This window comes from Somniosus microcephalus, chromosome 3, assembly GCF_052327205.1.
Source record: "Somniosus microcephalus isolate GS21.2 chromosome 3, FLI_Smic_1.0, whole genome shotgun sequence".
In the NCBI taxonomy this organism is placed as follows: domain Eukaryota; kingdom Metazoa; phylum Chordata; class Chondrichthyes; order Squaliformes; family Somniosidae; genus Somniosus; species Somniosus microcephalus.
Genome location: NC_140989.1, coordinates 141,474,355 through 141,491,145, shown reverse-complemented (window position 1 = coordinate 141,491,145; position 16,791 = coordinate 141,474,355). Strand labels below are relative to the sequence as shown.

Below are 16,791 nucleotides of genomic sequence, written 5' to 3'. Positions count from 1 at the left end.
TCCACTTTCCCGCCCAATCCCCTTATCCCTTGATTCTTTTAGAGTCAAAAAATCTATCGATCTCAGCCTTGAATATACTCAACGACTGAGCATCCACAGCTCTTTGGGGAAGAGAATTCCAAAGATTCACAACCCACTGAGTGAAGAAATTCCTCCTCATCTCAGTCTTAAAAAGCCAACCCATTTTATTTTATTTCAACTTATTTTATTTCAACTTATTTTAAAAGGTTCATTACATTACTCACGCTTTGAGCTAATAATACAACTATCTAAGAAAAACTGTTGTTTGTCTAACTGAAGCATCTAAAAATATTAGCATCCAACTGACTGAAAATAATATTATGAATCCTAATCTTGAAAAGGAAAAAACCCCTTTGGCTAGAAATAGTTCATGTTACGATCATATTACTATGTCCAAAACATGCAATACCATTTGACGGATTTGTTACTATCAAAAGAACTATGTATATTAATTCTTAGCCCACCATTTTAAAACTGTAAAATAGAATAATGCTGTTTTCTCCCCCAGGCAAAAGAGATGCGGCAGATGGTGAAGCTGGAGACAGAGATGGCTCGCAGACCAGCAACAGTGGTCTGACTTCCCCAGAAACAGACTGAGGCCAATGCATCAGTCAGACATATGATGAATAGTAATGTCCTAACTATCAATACTAACCACAATTTTGCCATCTCTTCTTACCTCACAAATCTTTTGTAGCCAGCAATTTTCAGTATCAAAGGATCTGCATACACTGATATGAATGGCTTTGAAGTCATGCGCACTTTAAAGGTTGTTGATTCTATTTACTACGTGTCCAAATAATTTAATGTTAATCACCGTCTTCTGGTAAAGGAAGTCAGTAAAGCCATGCTGACAGTGTTACGATTTTGTTTTGTTTAATTAATATCCATAGGATGGACAATGGCTACTCTATCAAAGCATGGAGGAGGTCACAGAAATATAAATGATGTACACAGTGAAAACAGCATTAAACAAGTTAGGACACTTCAACCACTTTTTGTCATTTGCCAAGAAGTCTGCATATCCTGTGTAATCATTATCTAAATCTGCATACATTGCCAATAAATATTCAGAGGTCTAGACCTAGAGTCATAGAGTCATAACATAGGCAGCAACAATGATGATCTATCTACCAGACCTCTGTACTGCCCACAACTACTGATGTAAGATTGCAACATACAATGTTCCTCACAATTTGGAGCATCCAGGGACTAAATACGGTTGCAAATATAAGATCTTGCTTATCAAAAATAGAAAACCTAACCCAGACCTTATGACCCTTCTAGCACAACACAAAATATCAGAATTGATCAAGATAAAGGTAAATATCACGTAAATAGTGGTTTTACACACCAAACTAAACGTAGTAATTCCAGATCAGAAAATTGTTTCACCATTAATTTAAATGTTCCTCTGATTACAAATCTCTTCGCATGGTCTTGCACAAGTAACTAACTGGCTTGTAGTTTACAATGGATTACTGCATGTTTGTACTGCATTAGAGATGTTATTGTGCTGCCCATCAACATTAGACTGCCTGAAATACTGGTATTTTGTCAGGAAAAGTATGAAGTTAACATGTATTTTGATAGTATTCCCAAAATTGATACCAGTGAATCAATCTAAAAGCAATTGGCTATTTCCAGCACCTGGAACTGTCCAGGATGCATCTATAGATCTTTATCAGGTACTTGTTGGTAAGGGAAAACCCTTGTTGAGAATATTGATAGACATAAGTTTAAAAAAATATATAAAACACATACACCACCACTAGTTTTCTTACTTTGCAATATACAATAATGTGAACAGGATAAGGACAACATGGATGCACACTGAAGCTAATGTATTTTATCATCAAAACAAGAAAATAAATAAGATGAGAAATGTTGAATCAGGGAGTTTATTTAATATTCTAAGCACATAATGTGAACAAAAAACTATATGTTATATTACACTGGTGCAGGAATGTAGAACATCTGTTTCTAATCATTTACAGATAACAAAGTATTCAACAAAGTTTGCTGAGGCTTGGAACTACTGTAGCAAAGATTCTTGTAGTCCAACCAGCATGTGTGAAATAAAAATACACATCACTCCAGACCAATTAATTATTTTACTTTAAGCATATGGTGCTTATTGGAGTAAAATTTGAAAATGTTGGGCAATCAAAACATTGTCCATGTCAGCCTGTAAAGTACTGAGCAATCCCGGATCTTATATGACAATGTCTTTAGCTGTAAAGTAAAAGAACATCTTTCGTGATGCTGCATTAAGCAAAATAAAAATTATTTGCAGTTCAGCGTCGCTAATAGTGCACCATTTTATTTCATTATATAATGCCTTTTGGAGGGGGTCAAATCTGCATCTAAATAGCATTTAAAGTGTTCTTGCCAAATGCTGTTATCTGATGACATGCATTAATGACCCAAACAGATTTTCCAATAATGTCCATAGCATTACACAACAGAAGGCACTTGCTGACAGAACAGAAATGCTGAAATATATCACGATGAAATACTGTATGTAAATATGTATTTAGTACTATAACATCATTTAAGACCAAAATGTGTTTTAAGGCATATCAATTATCTTAAGGGCTGTGTGGTTGTGTAATACTTGCAGACTTGCTAAGAATATATTTGTTTCTGGGAATGCAATTTCATGTTATCAGCCATTTTGAGGGATTCTTCTCCAGCAAGCCATTTTTACCCTCTAAAACAAATAGCTTTTACAACATATCAATTATGGTATCGTATATGTAAGGTGGTATTACTAAAATGTATTGTGTACTACTGTAATGGTCCTTTGAATGTGCCACTGATATACCTAACTGGCGCAAGTGGGTACTAGAATTGCTGCTTTCACAAGAAAATGAAGTGCAATGTCAAAATATTGGAATTATCTAAATTCTGCAACTCGGGTATATAGTTTGAAAAAGACAAATTCAATTCTGTTTGCTGGTAGATACTGTCTTTAAATGGCTGTTATGTTTTATATTGGGTGACTGTCCTACTGCTTATATACTTAGCTATGTAGGTTTGCTGAGAAAGCAGGCTGTTTTACAAGTATCACTTACATGTATTGGTTTTGTTTAAATATATATATATATATATATATATATATATAGAGAGAGAGAGAGAGAGAGAGAGAGCGAGAGAGAGATTTGGTGAAGGTGTTTTATATTTATATTGTTTGTCAAATTACAAGGTAGAAAATCATGAACTCTTAATTAATGTTCTCTTGATTCTTTAATACAATTTTATAGTTTCTGTACCCCATTATAAATAAACAACAAAAATAAGAAGTGACTTTAACTGGCTACAGTGTTATTTTACTAAAGAAACCATCGTACATATCACACAATTTGACAAAAGTACCACATAGAAGGCTGGTTAACAAAATTAAGGCTCATGGAATAGGTGGGTCAGTGGCAGCTTGGGTAAGGTGTGGAGATGCCGGAGTTGGACTGAGGTGGACAAATGTAAGAAGTCACACAACACCAGGTTATAGTCCAACAGCTTTATTTGAAATCACAAGCTTTCGGAGCGCTGCTCCTTCTTCAGGTGAAGTGGAGAAATGCATAAAGACACAGCTTATATAGTCAGAGAATCATGTCAGATGTTTACAGGTAACCTTTCCAACTGCCATTTATCACACCTCGGCAGAGAGATAATCACAGCAGTCAAAGGTGTGAATGGTGTCCAAACAGGTCAGTCAGGGAAACATTACATCAAAGAACAATGAGGTGGGGTCACAAGGGGTCAAATATTGCAGATGCTGGGGTCTGTATGAAAAACAAAAAAACAGACAAAAAACATTTTTTTTTTTGGCTGGAAATCACAGCAGGTCCGGCCGCATCTGTGTAGAGAGAACAAGCCAATGTCGACTCGAGTCTGGATGACCCTGCATCAGGTGGGGTTACATGTAGCGTGACATGAACCCAAGATCTCGGTTGAGGCCGTCCTCATGGGTGCGGAACTTGGCTATCAGTTTCTGCTCGACGATTTTGCGTTGTCGTGTGTCTCGAAGGCCACCTTGGAGAATGCTTACCCGAAGATCGGAGGCTGAATGTCCTTGACTGCTGAAGTGTTCCCCGACTGGGAGGGAACACTCCTGCCTGGTGATTGTTGCGCGGTGTCCGTTCATCCGTTGTCGCAGTGTCTGCATGGTCTCGCCGATGTACCATGCTCCGGGGCATCCTTTCCTGCAACGTATGAGGTAGACAACGTTGGCCGAGTCACATGAGTATGTACCATGTACCTGGTGGGTGGTCTCCTCACGTGTGATGATGGTATCTGTGTTGATGATCTGGCATGTCTTGCAGAGGTTGCTGTGGCAGGGTTGTGTGGTGTCGTGGTCGCTGTTCTCCTGAAGGCTGGGTAATTTGCTGCGAACGATGGTCTGTTTGAGGTTAGGCGGCTGTTTGAAAGCGAGTAGTGGAGGCGTGGGGATGGCCTTACCGAGGTGTTCGTCGTCATCGATGACACTTCACTCTACCGCAAGCCCACAGACAACCTCACGATGCTTCACTTCTCCAGCTTCCACCCTAACCACGTTAAAGAAGCCATCCCCTATGGACAAGCCCTGCGAATACACAGGATCTGCTCAGACGAGGAGGAACGCGATGGACACCTACAGACACTGAAAGACACCCTTGTAAGAATGGGATATGACGCTCGACTCGTCGATCGACAGTTCCGACGGGCCACAGCGAAAAATCGCATAGACCTCCTCAGAAGACAAACACGGGACACAACCAACAGAGTACCCTTCGTCGTCCAGTGCTTCCCCGGAGCGGAGAAACTACGCCATGTTCTTCGCAGCCTTCAACATGTCATCGATGACGACGAACACCTCGCTAAGGCCATCCCCACGCCTCCACTACTCGCTTTCAAACAGCCGCCTAACCTCAAACAGACCATCGTTCGCAGCAAATTACCCAGCCTTCAGGAGAACAGCGACCACGACATCACACAACCCTGCCACAGCAACCTCTGCAAGACATGCCAGATCATCAACACAGATACCATCATCACACGTGAGGACACCACCCACCAGGTACATGGTACATACTCATGTGACTCGGCCAACATTGTCTACCTCATACGTTGCAGGAAAGGATGCCCCGGAGCATGGTACATCGGCGAGACCATGCAGACACTGCGACAACGGATGAACGGACACCGCGCAACAATCACCAGGCAGGAGTGTTCCCTCCCAGTCGGGGAACACTTCAGCAGTCAAGGACATTCAGCCTCCGATCTTCGGGTAAGCATTCTCCAAGGTGGCCTTCGAGACACACGACAACGCAAAATCGTCGAGCAGAAACTGATAGCCAAGTTCCGCACCCATGAGGACGGCCTCAACCGAGATCTTGGGTTCATGTCACGCTACATGTAACCCCACCTGATGCAGGGTCATCCAGACTCGAGTCGACATTGGCTTGTTCTCTCTACACAGATGCGGCCGGACCTGCTGTGATTTCCAGCCAAAAAAATAAAAAAAAAATGCTTTTTGTCTGTTTTTTTGTTTTTCATACAGACCCCAGCATCTGCAATATTTGACCCCTTGTGACCCCACCTCATTGTTCTTTGATGTAATGTTTCCCTGACTGACCTGTTTGGACACCATTCACACCTTTGACTGCTGTGATTATCTCTCTGCCGAGGTGTGACAAATGGCAGTTGGAAAGGTTACCTGTAAACATCTGACATGATTCTCTGACTATATAAGCTGTGTCTTTATGCATTTCTCCACTTCACCTGAAGAAGGAGCAGCGCTCCGAAAGCTTGTGATTTCAAATAAAGCTGTTGGACTATAACCTGGTGTTGTGTGACTTCTTACAGCTTGGATAAGGAATTGGCTTAGGGACAGAAAACAGCGAGTTGTGGTGAATGGCTGTTTTTCAGACTGGAGCGTGGTAGACAGTGGTGTTCCCCAAGAGTCAGTGCTGGGGCCACTGCTTTTTTTTATATATATATAAGTGACCTGGATATTGGAATACAGAGTAGAATTTCTAAATTTGCTGATGACACCAAACTTGGGGGTGTGGCAAACAATGAGGATGATACCAATCGACTGCAACAGGACATAGAAAGGCTAGCAGAATGGGCAGACAAGTGGCAGATGGAATTTAATACAGAGAAGTGTGAGGTGATGCATTTTGGCAGAAGGAACAGGGAGAGGCAATATACACTTAATGGCACAGTTTTAAAGAGTGTGCAGGGACAGAGGGACCTGGGAGTCCCTGAAGGTGGCAGGACACATTGAGAGAGTGGTTAGCAAAGCATATTGGATCTTGGGCTTCATAAATAAGAGGTATTGAGTACAAAAGTAGAGAAGTTATGCTGAACCTTTATAAAGCGCTGGATAGGCAACAACTGGAGTATTGCATCCAGTTCTGGTCACCACACTTTAGGAAGAATGTGAAGGCCCTTGAGAGGATGCAGAGGAGATTTACCAGAATGGTTCTGGGGATGGGGGATCTTAGCTACAAGGACAGGTTGGAGAAGCTAGATTTGTTTTCATTAGAGCAAAAGAGGTTGAGGGGTGATTTGGTAGAGGTGTACAAGAGTATGACAGGTTTGGATAGCCTAGACGGAGAAAGGCTGTTCCGTCTAGTTGATGGTACAAGGACTAGGGGATACAGATTGAAGGTTTTGGGCAAGAGATACACGGGGGACGTGAGGAAAAACTTTTTTACACAGCGAGTGGTGAGGACCTGGAATTCGCTGTCGACGGAAGTGGTGGAAGCGGAGACACTCAATGTTTTCAAAGGGAGACTGGATAGGCACTTGAGGGGAATAAACTTGCAGGGCTACGGGGACAGAGCGGGGGAGTGGGACTGACTGGATTGCTCTACAGAGAGCTGGCATGGACTCGATGGGCCGAATGGCCTCCTTCTGTTCTGTATGACTATGAATTGCTATGACTGTGTTTACAAGAGAAAACTTCTGCAGTCAAAATACCATAGCATGAAATTATTAATGCCTATATTTTGTTTCTGAAAAATGTAATCACTGCAAAAATGATAGCTGAGCTCTACTTACCTGAGGGTGATTTTGTGAAACCCAATTGTGTTAGCAGGAGTAATAAAAAACTAGCCAATCATGCTGCATTCGTAATAATGCTTCATTCATACTTCTCAAGTAGCTAAATAGCCACTTTAACTGATACAACTGCCATAATGTTTGGAACTCCAGTTGTGAAATGCACAGTACTTATGCATAATGCCGGCACAAAAAGGAAGAAAATGCCAAGTTTCCCACAAGGCCCTGCATGTTTAGAATTCTAATTATGCATGTGTATCTTAGTGTCCATGCTTAGCTAAATGTTTAAGATGCTTTTATCATTCGTAAGCACTGGCCAACACAAAGTGATATTTTACACCCTTTTAAACTAAGGGAGCAGTTATATTTTAAGCCACAGCATAAAAGCACACCTTTATAATGCTGTATAGGATAGAATGGAAATTACTATCAGTGCAGAGGTCAATAGAGGTGGCAGAGAGGTGGAGCTGCAAGTTATGCATACATGTAGAAGCTGACCCCAGGTCTCTGGATGTGTGCTACCTGTCTCAGATTTGTAGTAAAACCTTTACTCTCTCTCATCCCACTTGTTCCTCTGGTATGGCCCCTATCTTTATTCCATCAAGTCCAAGAAGTGCGGACCTAAGTTTATCTGGTGCACAGCTGGTTTAACCATACATCACCAGCTCTGGCTTGATCACATTGAGTACTATTGGGCCTCACCAAACCACCCACTACTCCAGGATCATCCTGGAAAGCGAAGATAGCCTCTTCAATCTTTACTTCACTACCAACTGACTCCTTAAACGCTTCTCCCCTGCCCCCTCCTCAGTCACCTCCAACAACAAATGGGAGGAACTCATGGACACCTTTGTCACTAAGATTGTGGCCATCCATTCAATTGCCTGTGCCACACCCTTCTGCCCCCTTCCCATTGCCTACCAAGCCAAACCTCCTCTAAGGCTCCCCCCTGTCCTAGCCCTGAAATGGTGTCATTTTATAATTTTTCCTCCTAACTTCCCCATGCCCCCTCCAAGCTCATCTTGTCCATCAGGCTCACCGTCTGCCCACCGTCTTGACCCCATTCCCACTAAATTGCTGACCACCTAACTTCCCTATGTTGTTAACATTGTAAGTAGCTCTTTCAGCATAACTTCTCTACTTTTGTACTCAATACCTCTATTTATGAAGCCCAAGATCCCTATGCTTTGCTAACCACTCTCTCAATATGCCCTGCCACCTTCAGGGACCTATGCACATTAACTCCCAGGTCCCTCTGTCCCTGCACACTCTTTAAAACTGTGCCATTAAGTGTATATTGTCTCTCTCTGTTCCTTCTGCCAAAATGAATCACCTTACACCTCCATATTAAATTCCATCTGCCACTTGTCTGCCCATTCTGCTAGCCTATCTATGTCCTGTTGCAGTTGATTGGCATCATCTTCACTTTTTGCAACACCCCCAAGTTTGGTGTCATCGGCAAATTTAGAAATTCTACTCTGTATTCCAATATCCAAGTCATTTATATATATCAAAAAAAGCAGTGGCCCCAGCACTGATCCTTGTGGAACACCACTGTCTACCATCCTCCAGTCTGAAAAACAGCCATTTACCACAACTCACTGTTTTCTGTCCTTAAGCCAATTCCTTATCCAAGCTGCCACTGATCCACCTATTCTATGAGCCTCAATTTTGTTAACCAACCTTCTATGTGGTACTTTGTCAAATGCCTTCCTAAAATCCATGTAGACAACATCCATTGCATTCCCTTCATCAGTCCTCCCTGTAACTTCCTCAAAAAATTCAATTAGATTAGTCAAACACGATCTGCCTATTACAAATCCGTGTTGGCTCTCCTTAATTAGCTTAAACCTCTCCAAGTGCCTGTTAATTTTTTCCTTGATTATTGTTTCTAAAACTTTACCCACCACTGATGTTAAACTGACTGGCCTGTAGTTACTAGAATTGTCCTTACACCCTTTCTTGAACAACGGTGTCACATTTGCCACTTTCGAATCCTCAGCCACTCCCCCCGCATCTAGGGAAGATTGGAAAATTATGGCAAGCCCTTCCGCTATCTCCTCCCCCACTTCCCTTAGCAACCTGGGATGCAAGCCATCGGGACCAGGCGACTTATCTACTCTAAGCAAACCCAGCCTTTCTAGTGGGCAATGAAGTGGCCTGAGAATTAAAGGGGCCATGCGCACTGAAGCAACACAGATCAAAATGAAGTGAAACAATGCAGTTTTCAGTCTTTTAAAAAATATTTAACATTACAAAGAAGTCCCAAATGTGAATATGCAGCTCTTAAAGCTGAATTCCCATCCTAAACTCAACAAATGGGAAAAATGCCTCAGCACTAACACAAATGGCTCAGCAAGCCAGGGAAGGGGTGTCTCTGCCCCATCTCCAACCTCCCTTTCCTCTCCAAAGTCCTTGATCATGTTGTCACCTTTCACATCCATACCCATCTTTCCTGCAACTTTATATTTGAATCTCTCCAATCAGGTTTCCACCCCTATCACTGCACTGCAAATGCCCTAACCAAAGTCACAAATGACATCCTCTGTGATTGTGTCCATGGTGCACTATCTCTCTTCGATCTCTCTGCAACCTTTGACACAGAATCTGTACCCTGGCCACCAATTCCAGTTCCGTTTCCAGCCACTGTCTTAGGCTTAACTAGACATTTTGCAACCTTGGCATCGTATTTGACCCAAGCTGAGCTTTTGACCTCATATCCTCTCCATCACAAAGACCGCTTACTTCTACTTCTGTGACATCACCCGCCTCCACTAGTCCATTAACTACTGAAACTCTCATCCATGCCTTTGTCACCTCAAGGCTCAACTATTCCAATGCTCTCCTGGCCAGTTTCCCATCTCTACCCTCTGTAAACATCAGCTCATCCAAAACTCTGCTGCCGGTGTCCTATTCCCCGATTCTACCCGCGCCCCCCCCCCCCCGTCTTCAATCACCTACATTGGTTCCCAGACCCCCAAATGCCTCAAATTTAAAATTCTGACCTTGTGTTTAAACCCTGTCATGGCCCCACCCCTTCCCATATCTGCACCCTCATCCAACCACACCATCCCTGGTCCCCGAATGCTCCATTCCTCTGGCTTCCTTTGCATCCCCCTTCCTTTCCCCACACAATTGGCAATCGTGCCTTCGGTGTTTTGTCCATGACATTTTTTGTTTTTTCTGTCTTCTCTGCAGTACCTTCAGAGTTAAAAACCAGGTTCACTTAAAGAAAATAAACTAGACTGATTGATATACTAGAAACAGCTATGTATGTATGTCGCCGTATATATCAGGGAGACATTAATGTGTTAATACCCTCAATTTAATTTTTCTCTGTTGTGGGTGGAACTTCGAAGGCATTTCAAAGTATATGTCCTGACTGACTCGCCCCAATCCAGAAGTTATTCTGAAGCCATCAGAGAGACAAAGGCTGAAGGGTCCTCGAAAGGGGAGGGCAGGGGGGAGATAGTGAACTCCATATACGGGCATTTATAAAGGATATCAGGTGCAATTTTACTATAAGTTTAGGGCAGGAGATGCGACTGTTTGTTACTTTCTATATTCCACTGTGTCCTTGTCTACTTTTTATTAATAAATGAATCAGTGGTTCATAGTCTAAGCCACAGTCTAATAGAGTGCTTAATCTACTGCATTCTGAAATCAATTCAATAATACAAGGGCACATGATATATCCAGTGAACTGAATCAATGACAATGGTTTCTGTTCAACTCCTGGACTTACTACAATTACCCAGATACTGGGCTTGTAAAGGCACACTCTGGATTTTTGTGAGTGAGGGTTGCTTATGGGTTGTTTTGTAGGTACGAGTGGCAGCTAATTTGAGCATAGAATGTACCAAAATGAGGAATGAGATGATTGACCAATTCATCTGTCTCTTTTTTGGCGTTACTGGTTGCTTTTATATAGTGCTTTTAATGTAACGAAACATCCCAAAGCACTTCACAGAAGCAGAATCAGACAAAAATTGACACTGAGCCTAAGAAGGGCAGATTAAAGTTTAGTGAACGATGTAGGTTTTAAGGGAGGGTCCTAAAGGAGGAGAGAGAGGATGAGAAGTTTAGGAAGGGAATTCCAGAGTTTAGAGGCACAGATGGCTGAAAGCACGACTGCCATTGGTGGAGTAAAGGGAGTGTGGGGATGCACAAGAGGCCATAGTTGGAGGAACACAGTTTTTAGAGGGATGTAGGGCTGGAGAAGGTTACAGAGGTAGGGAGATGTGAGACAATGAAGGGATTTGAATGCTGGGGGACCGGGAGCCAATGTAGGGCAACGAGCACAGGAGTGATGGATGAGCGGGCCTTAGTGTGGGTTAGGATAAGGTCCAGCAGAGTTTTGGATGAGCTGAAGTTGATGAAAGGTGGAAGATAAATGTTGGCTAGGACACCAGCGGCGGTGGACCTGTGTGGAGCGAGGTGGCGGCGGTGATATAAAGAGGCGAGGAGCAGGTAGGCCCCACAGCGGCTGCGGACCTGTGTGGAGCAAGGCGGCGGTGGTGACATAAAGAGGCGAGGAGCAGGTAAGGCCCACAGCGGCGGTGGACCTGTGTGGAGCGAGGCAGCAGCGGTGATATAAAGAGGCGAGGAGCAGGTAGACTTACCAATCTCTGAGCTCAGAGGGAGGGAGAGAGAGAAGTGAAAAGTAATCGAAGTGTGACGTCACCAGAAAGCAGGTAAGTGATTGGTGAGTATTTCTCTCTGCTTTTTTCCAAACTTAAATTTTGTGGTTTATAGTTTATAGGGTGTCTGTGGTGTAGTGGGGACTGCTGGTAAACCAGGGTCCTTCAGTATATCATTGAATTGTAGTGTAATTGGTGGGATTGATTTGATTTAATTTAATTTGAATTAATTAAAGGGTAAGTCATGGCAGGACAGCTTGGCCTCGTGATATGCTCCTCCTGCGCTATGTGGGAAATCAGGGACACTTCCTGTGTCCCTTGTGACCATCTGTGTGGGAAGTGTATCCAGCTGCAGCTACTGACAGACCAAATTGCAGCGCTGGAGCTGCGAGTGGATACATACTGGAGCATTCGCGATGCTGAAGACGTCATGGATAACACGTTTAGGGAGTTGGCCACACCGCAGGTAAAGGCTGCACAGGCAGGAAGAGAATGGGTGACCACCGGGCAGAGTAGTAGGTGCAGGCAGGTAGTGCAGGGGTCCCCTGTGACCATCCCCCTCTCAAAAACATATACCACTTTGGATATTGTTGGGGAGGACGGCTTATCAGAGGAATGTAAGAAGTCACACAACACCAGGTTATAGTCCAACAGTTTTATTTGAAATCACAAGCTTTCGGAGCGCTGCTCCTTCATCAGGTGAAGTGGAGATGTGCATAAAGACACAGCTTATATAGTCAGAGAATAATGCCAGATGATTACAGGTAATCTTTCTAACTGCCATTTATCACACCTCGACAGAGAGATAATCACAGCAATCAAAGATGTGGATGGTGTCCAAACAGGTCAGTCAGGAAAACATTACATCAAAGAACAATGAGGTGGGGTCACAAGGGGTCAAATGTTGCACATGCTGGGGTCTGTATGAAAAACAAAAAACAGACAAAAAAACATTTTTTTTGCTGGAAATCACAGCAGGTCCGGCCGCATCTGTGTAGAGACAACCAGCCAACGACAACTCGAGTCTGGATGACCCTATGTCAGGTGGGGTTACATGTAATGTGACATGAATCCAAGATCCCGGTTGAGGCCGTCCTCATGAGTGCGGAACTTGGCTATCAGTTTCTGCTCTACGATTTTGCATTGTCGTGTGTCTCGAAGGCCACCTTGGAGAATGCTTACCCGAAGATCGGAGGCTGAATGTCCTTGACTGCTGAAGTGTTCCCCGACTGGGAGGGAACACTCATGCCTGGCGATTGTTACGCGGTGTCCGTTCATCCGTTGTCGCAGTGTCTGCATGGTCTCGCCGATGTACCATGCTCCGGGGCATCCTTTCCTGCAACGTATGAGGTAGACAACGTTGGCCGAGTCACATGAGTATGTACCATGTACCTGGTGGGTGGTGTCCTCACGTGTGATGATGATATCTGTGTTGATGATCTGGCATGTCTTGCAGAGGTTGCCGTGGCAGGATTGCGTGGTGTTGTGGTCGCTGTTCTCCTGAAAGCTGGGTAATTTGCTGCGAACAATGGTCTGTTTGAGGTTAGGCGGCTGTTTGAAGGCGAGTATTGGAGGCGTGGGGATGGCCTTAGCGAGGTGTTCGTCGTCATCGATGACATGTTGAAGGCTGCGAAGAACATGGCATAGTTTCTCCACTCCGGGGAAGTACTGGACGACGAAGGGTACTCTGTTGGTTGTGTCCCATGTTTGTCTTCTGAGGAGGTCTATGCGATTTTTTGCTGTGGCCCGTCGGAACTGTCGATCGACGAGTCGAGCGTCATATCCTGTTCTTACGAGGGCGTCTTTCAGCGTCTGTAGGTGTCCATCGAGTTCCTCCTCGTCTGAGCAGATCCTGTGTATTCGCAGGGCTTGTCCATAGGGGATGGCTTCTTTAACGTGGTTGGGGTGGAAGCTGGAGAAGTGGAGCATCGTGAGGTTGTCCGTGGGCTTGCGGTAGAGTGAAGTGCTGAGGTGTCCGTCTTTGATGGAGATTCGTGTGTCCAAGAATGAAACCGATTCTGAGGAGTAGTCCATGGTGAGTTTGATGGTGGGATGGAACATGTTGAGTTATCGTGTAGTCTTTTCAGTGATTCTTTGCCGTAGGACCATAGGAAGAAAATGTCATTCGATGTAACTGGTGTATAGCATTGGTTGGAGGTCCTGTGCAGTGAAGAAGTCTGGATCGAACTTGTGCATGAAGATGTTGGCATATTGGGGTGCGAATTTGGTCCCCATGGCTGTTCCGTGTGTTTGAGTAAAGAACTGGTTGTCGAAGGTGAAGACATTGTGGTCAAGGGTGAAACGGATGAGTTGTAGGATGGCGTCTGGAGATTGGCTGTTGTTGGTGTTGAGTACTGAGGCTGTCGCAGCGATGCCGTCATCGTGGGGGATACTGGTGTAGAGTGCCGAGACGTCCATCGTCATCCAATACTTCCCCGGAGCGGAGAAACATCGCCATGTTCTTCGCAGCCTTCAACATGTCATCGATGATGACGAACACCTCGCTAAGGCCATCCCCACGCCTCCACTACTCGCCTTCAAACAGCTGCCTAACCTTAAACAGACCATCGTTCGCAGCAAATTACCCAGCTTTCAGGAGAACAGCGACCACAACACCACACAACCCTGCCACGGCAACTTCTGCAAGACATGCCAGGTCATCAACACAGATACCATCATCACACGTGAGGACACCACCCACCAGGTACATGGTACATACTCATGTGACTCGGCCAACATTGTCTACCTCATACGTTGCAGGAAAGGATGCCCCGGAACATGGTACATCGGCGAGACCATGCAGACACTGCGGCAACGGATGAACGGACACCGCGCAACAATTGCCAGGCAGGAGTGTTCCCTCCCAGTCGGGTAACACTTCAGCAGTCAAGGACATTCAGCCTCCGATCTTCGGGTAAGCATTCTCCAAGGTGGCCTTCGAGACACACGACAATGCAAAATCGTAGAGCAGAAACTGATAGCCAAGTTCCGCACTCATGAGGACGGCCTCAACCGGGATCTTGGGTTCATGTCACGCTACATGTAACCCCACCTGACGTAGGGTCATCCAGACTCGAGTCGTCGTTGGCTGGTTGTCTCTACACAGATGCGGCCGGACCTGCTGTGATTTCCAGCAAAAAAAATGTTTTTTGTCTGTTTTTTGTTTTTCATACAGACCCCAGCATGTGCAACATTTGACCCCTTGTGACCCCACCTCATTGTTCTTTAATGTAATGTTTTCCTGACTGACCTGTTTGAACACCATCCACACCTTTGATTGCTGTGATTATCTCTCTGCCGAGGTGTGATAAATGGCAGTTAGAAAGATTACCTGTAATCATCTGGCACTATTCTCTGACTATATAAGCTGTGTCTTTATACATCTCTCCACTTCACCTGACGAAGGAGCAGCGCTCCGAAAGCTTGTGATTTCAAATAAAACTGTTGGACTATAACCTGGTGTTGTGTGACTTCTTACATTTGTCCACCCCAGTCCAACACCGGCATCTCCACACCTTATCAGAGGAAGGCAGCAGCAGCCAACTTCCTCGCACCGTGGGTGGTTCTGCTGCACAGGACGGGAGGAAAAAGAGTGGGAGAGCTATAGTAATAGGGGATTCTGTTGTAAGGGGAATGGACAGGTGTTTCTGCAGCCGCAAACGTGACTCCAGGATGGTATGTTGCCTCCCTGGTGCAAGGGTCAAGGATGTCTCAGAACAGCTGCAGAACATTTTGGAAGGGGAGGGTGAACAGCCAGTTGTCGTGGTGCATATAGGTACCAACGATATAGGTAAAAAACGGGATGAGGTCCTAAAAGCTGAATATAGGGAGTTAGGAGGTAAATTAAAAAATAGGACCTCAAAGGTAGTAATCTCAGGATTGCTACCAGTGCCATGTGCTAGTCAGAGTAGAAATAGAAGGATATTTCAGATGAATATGTGGCTAGAGGAATGGTGCAAGGGGGTGGGATTCAAATTCCTGGGACATTGGAACCGGTTCTGGGGGAGGTGGGACCAGTACAAACCAAACGGTTTGCACCTGGGCAGGACCAGGACCGATGTCCTGGGGGAGTGTTTGCTAGCGCTCTGGGGGAGGGTTTGAACTAAAATGGCAGGGTGTTGGGAACCTGTGCAGGGAGACAGAGGAAAGGGAAACAAGGATAGTAGCAAAAGACAGGAAAGAGAAAAACAAACATGGCAGTCAGAAAAATCAAGGGTTTAAATCAAACATGGCCACAGTAAATAATAATTCTAAAAGGTGTAAGAGTGTTAACAAAACAAGCCTGAAGGCCTTCTGTCTTAAAGCGAGGAGCATTCGTAATAAGGTGGATGAATTAGCTGCGCAAATAGAGGTCAATGGATAGGATATGATTGGGATTACGGAAACGTGGCTCCAGGTTGACCAAGGCTGGGAACTCAACATCCAGAGGTATTCAATATTCAGGAAAGATAGGCAAAAAGGAAAAGCAGGTGGGTAGCATTGCTGGTTAAAGAGGGGATTAACACAGTTGAAAGGAAGGATATTAGCTCTGATGATGTGGAATCTGTATGGTTAGAACTGAGAAATACCAAGGGGCAGAAAACATTAGTGGGAGTGGTATACAGACCTCCAAACAGTAATGCAGAGGTTGGGGATGGCATTAAACAGGAAATTAGAGATGCGTGCAATAAGGGCACAGCAGTTATCATGGGTGACTTTAATCTACATATAGATTGGGCTAACCAAATTAGTAACAATACTGTGGAGGAGGAATTCCTGGAGTGTATACGGGATGGTTTCCTGGACCAATATGTCGAGGAACCAACTAGAGATCAGGCCATCTTAGACTGGGTATTATGTAATGAGAAAGGATTAATTAGCAATCTTGTTGTGCGAGGCCCCTTGGGGCGGAGCAATCATAATATGATAGAATTCTTCATTAGGATAGAGAGTGAAGTAGTTGACTCAGAGACCAGGGTCCTGAATTTAAATAAAGGAAACTACGATGGTATGAGACGCGAGTTGGGTAGGATTGATTGGGGAATGATACTCAAAGGGTTGACGGTGGATAGGCAATGGCAAACATTCAAATATCGCATGG

General features: G+C 44.4%; 1 protein-coding gene across 2 annotated transcripts in view; it reads left to right on the top strand.

The window, feature by feature from the left end:
* Nucleotides 1–3,330, top strand: part of LOC147121444 (1-phosphatidylinositol 4,5-bisphosphate phosphodiesterase beta-4-like) — a 911,912-nt gene extending 908,582 nt beyond the window's left edge. For both annotated transcript variants that reach the window (XM_085981700.1, XM_085981698.1), the window contains one exon: nt 530–3,330. In XM_085981700.1, the coding sequence (XP_085837826.1) occupies nt 530–598 (69 nt within the window). In that variant the 3' untranslated portion in view covers nt 599–3,330. The remainder of the gene's footprint in view (nt 1–529) is intronic.
* Nucleotides 3,331–16,791: the final 13,461 nt, after the last annotated feature.